Below are 5184 nucleotides of genomic sequence, written 5' to 3'. Positions count from 1 at the left end.
GGTATGATTATAAAAAATACTTCAAAATACTTATATCTCCTCTTTTCCTTGATAATTGCGCAAACTTAAACTAGGTCATCTATTAAGGGACGGGGAACGTTTTTTTATTTAATTTGTTTTACTATTGAAAAAAAGTCTTTATTTATTTTTATTTTCTTTCTTCTCTCCTCTCATAGAAAGGAAATGTACAATGGAAAGTATTTCCCACGAACCCAAGTTTTACTTTTTTGTATTTGATTGATAAATATGATTAAATGGAAAAAAGATAGGATTTTATGACAACTACATAGGGAAGTTCGGCTGACAATAGAGAAAATTATCAGATGAACTTCTCATTGTTCTTCATTCTGAAGGTGCTGATGAAAGTTCGGATGATAATTAAACACAAAAAATTTAGCCGAACTTCACTTTATAAAGAACAATGTTAAGTTCTGTTGTTCTATTTTTGTTCGAATCTGCCGAACCCAAATACGACAGGTACGGAGTTCTTTTTTTTTAACGAAAAAAGTTAAAGCTATTTAGAAGGGAAAAACGAGAGTACAAGAAGAACTATAAAGGCCTAATGCCTCGTCAAAGAAGAGGTACTAATTCCTTAAAGTTTTTTCCCCGATAGTTACAGAGTTAAGTTCGGTAAAAACTTGTCACCCCAACTTGAGTATATTTTCAAAGAATTTAGGTTCGTCTTATAAGTTATCAGTCGACTTCTCTAAGTATTCTTTATATACGAAGAACACCCCAAGGTTCGACTATCCAGATATTAGTTGAATCCAGGTTTGTTTTACGCAAACTTAGGTTCAGCTAATAACTTGTCAGCCGAACCTAGGTTTTGTAAATAAAGAATATTAAGTACAAAATAATATGACTAAAAAAAGTTTGAAAAAAAGATTGAAAAAATTAAAAAATTAAAATAAAGAATTTAATTAAAAAACAAAAATAAATGATAAAGAGGGAATACTAGTGTTATTCCACGAATTTAAGGATATTTTAGTAAACTTAACTCTTTCTAAGACACCCCTTATAAGCATCCATATAACATAGTTATTAAAATGTATGTCCCAAAAATTTCTTGTATGCCCCAAATTATGATTTCGAAAGAGAGTCTTCCTAGAGATTTAAATTTTAGCCCAGCATATCAATCTAGTCCATCCGGATTTACATCCCGCTGCGGTGGCTAAATCGTGTAAAACCCTGCAATTTGGACGGCTATCTAGATAGCTTGTCTTAGAGAAACCGTATTGTTGTTGCTATAAGTCATATATAACAATAAAACGAGGCACAGTTTGGATTGTCAAAGTTGTCATATTCCCAAACCGTTAAATGAGGTTGTTAAATATGACAACTTAATTTGACAATTTTTATATATATAGCTAGACGCAAATAAGCAGCGTCTGCATCCAGACGCTTATATAAGTTGCGTGTAAAACTGAGACGCCATTAAAACCGCGCCTGGGCCAAACGTTGTTCAAAGAAACGTCTCTCCGAACGCATTTAACGTTTACATCTAGACCCAAACTTATACATATAATTGGCGTTTGAAAAAGTTTGAAGGTAGATGTCTTTACATGATCAAAACATTTTTGTAAAATATGTTGTTTTAAATCCAAACAAAACACTTTGGACGGTTTTAATGTTAAGGAGTCTTTATAAAATCCGTTTTAAGTCGAACGTTTTTTATAACGACGCCCACACTTTAGAAGGTTTTAATATTAACGTTTCATGGAGACGGGTTTATAATCAACGTTTCTGCTGAAACGGCTTTGATATTACCATGTGATTTTCAGACGCCGCTATAAACAGTGTCCGGATATAGCATCTTGTCCGGCACGGCGCCTGAAATGAAAAAGGTCAAAAAAAAAATACAAATATGGCTTAGTTATTGGCAATTTAGCAACTGATGACTCCAGTTGCTCCTAGTGTCCTGGGAGATGCACCTTAAGCCGCTTGTCTAATCCCATGCTGCCAAAAACAGAAATGTTTAAATTTCAACAATTTACTATTCTCTTGTTTCTAGAAAATAGGTTTGTTTGGTTTTCACAAAAATTAAGAAAGCCAATCATTATAGCCACTTTTTCATGTTTTTTCCTAGTCTATTCTTGGTCCCTACTCATTTGATATAAGAGAAATGAGAGAGAGATGTGGTCCCCCTTTAATATTAAGAGAGAAAAGGGAAAGTGAGAAGTGGTCCCTCTATGTGTATACTAGTAAAATCATAACATTTGACTTTCCACATATGAAAACAAGCCTATTTTTTTTGACATACCCAAATAAGGAAACAAAAACCTATTTTTTAGAAACCGGAGTATATGCGTTGGACTTTATGGTACGACGACTCCATTTTCAACTAAAGTGAGTCATTCGTCGGATGATACGGATAACATGAGTGTTGGACTTTATTCTCTTTGATGATTTCATTTCCCCCCACCAATCCACAACCACATCAGCTGGCCGCTAAGCGGATGTACTAGTGAGAGCAAGTTTTATGATGGAATCCAAACTATTCCAAGTGTGGAAAAACCATGGAATGTCAAGTCTAGTGGCTTCCAAGTTGGGGTCTTCCACAGAAAATCCAAGCAAGGTTCCACGATTTTGTGGAAAGGTTCGTGGAATCCATCTAAACGCCAATAAGAATAGCGTTAAACGCAATTAAGAATTGTTTTTTTTTATCCGTAGATTTAAAATGAGTTGTTGAAATCTAGCGGCTGAAAAAAAAAAGCTCCATTCTTAATTGCGTTTTTTTAGCTTCATTCTTAATTGCGTTTTTTTTTATCCGTAGATTTAAAATGAGTTGTTGAAATCTAACGGCTGAAAAAAAAGCTCCATTCTTAATTACGTTTTTTTAGCTCCATTCTTAATTTTGTTTTTTAGCTCCATTAAGAATAACGTTTCTACTATTCCACCATTACACTTGCGCTTTCATCCACGGTTCCAAGTGCTGAGATGGTGTGGAAGATGGAAGATGGATGGATTCCACCGTAAGACTTGCTCTGACAGTGACCAATTGGTGAAACTTCACAGTCTCCATTCCAAGCTGCTGAACGGAAAGCTAAAACTAAAGCTAAAGCTAAAGACAAAACTAAAAATCTTTAATAGTAAAATGTAAAGTAAATCACAAAAATATCTTTTCTGGCATCGGATCTTAACCGACGACCACAATATTAAAGAAGAATCAAATAAATGAAAATATGGACGGGTGAAATAATTTCGAAGTCGGTTTATTGAAATTCAAACCCAATATGAGGAACAAACATGAACATCCCTTCTTATGGGGCTGTATAAGTTATACTAATTACAAAGAAATTGAACACACCTAATTAACTACCACACAAAAGAGTCATCGAGCGCACACGCAGGTATAGACACCAAATGGATACATGATCACCAAGAATTATAATTAATACTGATTCACGACTAATTTCCTTTTTTTTCAGAACTGCATACCGGAATACTGAACTAAATTAACTGGATGGTGTCGGAAGGAGGCATCATCGTCGTCATCATTTTGTGATGACAAAGATAGCATAGATGATACCAGGTAAGTATCCTAGGAATGTAAGAACTAGACAGATCCAGAATTCCACCTGCACACAAAAAGTTAATTAGTCGGAATTCGAAAGTACGAGACAAAATGCACGGGAAAAGGCCGGCCGAGGAAAAAGAAATATGCTTAGGAAATTAACTAGCTAGGTAGCAGAGAGATGAAGTACCTGACAACCGAACTTGAGAAAAACTCCAAGAGGAGGAAGGATAATTGCCAAGATGATATCTATAAAAGTTGCTGTTGACATGTTTGTAAATTTTAGTTACTACCCTTAACAAGATTTTATCCAAGAAATTTAGAGATGAATAAGCTGTAAAAGAGGTAGTAGCAGACACTTGGTTAAATAGACATCTCCTCCTCTTCTCCAAGTATGAAATCACGCAACAATGCATTTGATTAACAAGGAGATAAAATGCAAGAGAAAGAGTATCATATTGGATTGCGTGGTCCATTTGGGGTATTGGTGCTAGCTGTATACCTATTTACCTACCAGTAGTGATCCTGTAACCACTTTCATCTTAATGTTGCAAAATAAGTTTGAAATACCTCGTGACGGGCCTACCCACCTATGGAATACTTTACACGCGTCCTTTGCTATTCATTGTTCGAGTTACCTGTCAAAACCATTCCTAGTCCGATATCCAGTAATCAAGGTCGACAGAGCCAGCCATCGCTATCGCATTGCGTGCAATTATCGATCGGCTAGTTCTTTAACACTCCCAATGTTTTACCTGGTTAAATCTGGGTCTATAAGGACTAATTTGGGTCAATCACTACGTGCAAAAAAAGACATTTTGAAGTAAAATGGAAAATCTTTAACCAACTATTTTCTTAATGGCTAATTTATTCCTGATTAATTAATGTTAATTTGGATGATTAGTGGTAAAATATCGTGTTAGATGTGAAATTAACTTGTGTTAATGAATCATATTAACATGAAAAAATTTGAAAATTTGAATTTTTTGGAAGAACACCAACTCAGAATCAGTATATGTTGTCATTGGTATCAACCGATTGTAACCTCAAAAACATACAGAGATTTTTTGAAACTTGCATATACCCATAATCGGTTTATATGGACATGAAAATCAACCGATTATCCAAAATTGGTTTATATGGCCATGAACGTAAACCGATTGTGGGTAATTATTTTTTTTATCTGTGAAATATGTGTCGTTAAACATCAAATAAAATTAAAATTCATTCTATACCCGAGTTAAGAATGAGTATGACTTCATACTCAATCTCTGATCGCTTAAGAAGTTATACTCGTTTTCAATTCGAGTATAAAGTTATACTCGTTTTCAAATTGGGTAAAATCATACAAAACTATTTTACTTTTCATTTGTAATCGAAATGAAATCGGGTATGATTTCACATTCATTTTATGATCGGATATTAACTGGAAAAAAAATGGATTAACCAGAATCGATTTACACGATACATATATAAAAACCGATTCCTGACATTGCACAACAAGAATCGGTTTATAAAAGTTCTCATGTAGTCCGATTCTTACCAAAAAAAAACACAGAAAAATAATTATCTCTTCCATACCAGAATCGGGCTATGTGGGCATTAACGTAAACCGATTCTAGATCAATTTCCTCCAACTAGGATGCCCATCCAGGACAATCGGTCTTTAT

At 34.4% G+C, this 5184-nt stretch overlaps 1 protein-coding gene across 1 annotated transcript; it reads right to left on the bottom strand.

Moving 5' to 3' along the window:
• Nucleotides 1-3171: 3171 nt before the first annotated feature.
• Nucleotides 3172-4011, bottom strand: LOC113334967 (hydrophobic protein RCI2A-like). Its single transcript, XM_026581191.1, has 2 exons — nucleotides 3705-4011; nucleotides 3172-3578 (listed from the first exon to the last, which is right to left on the bottom strand). Exons 1-2 carry the CDS (start codon nucleotides 3783-3785, stop codon nucleotides 3495-3497), a joined length of 165 nt encoding a protein of 54 aa, XP_026436976.1. The 5' UTR covers nucleotides 3786-4011; the 3' UTR covers nucleotides 3172-3494.
• Between the last annotated feature and the right edge of the window lie 1173 nt (nucleotides 4012-5184).

The sequence above is a fragment of the Papaver somniferum genome, unplaced genomic scaffold (genome assembly GCF_003573695.1).
Source record: "Papaver somniferum cultivar HN1 unplaced genomic scaffold, ASM357369v1 unplaced-scaffold_137, whole genome shotgun sequence".
Classification (NCBI taxonomy): Eukaryota; Viridiplantae; Streptophyta; class Magnoliopsida; order Ranunculales; family Papaveraceae; genus Papaver; species Papaver somniferum.
This window is presented reverse-complemented; position numbering and strand designations above follow the sequence as displayed.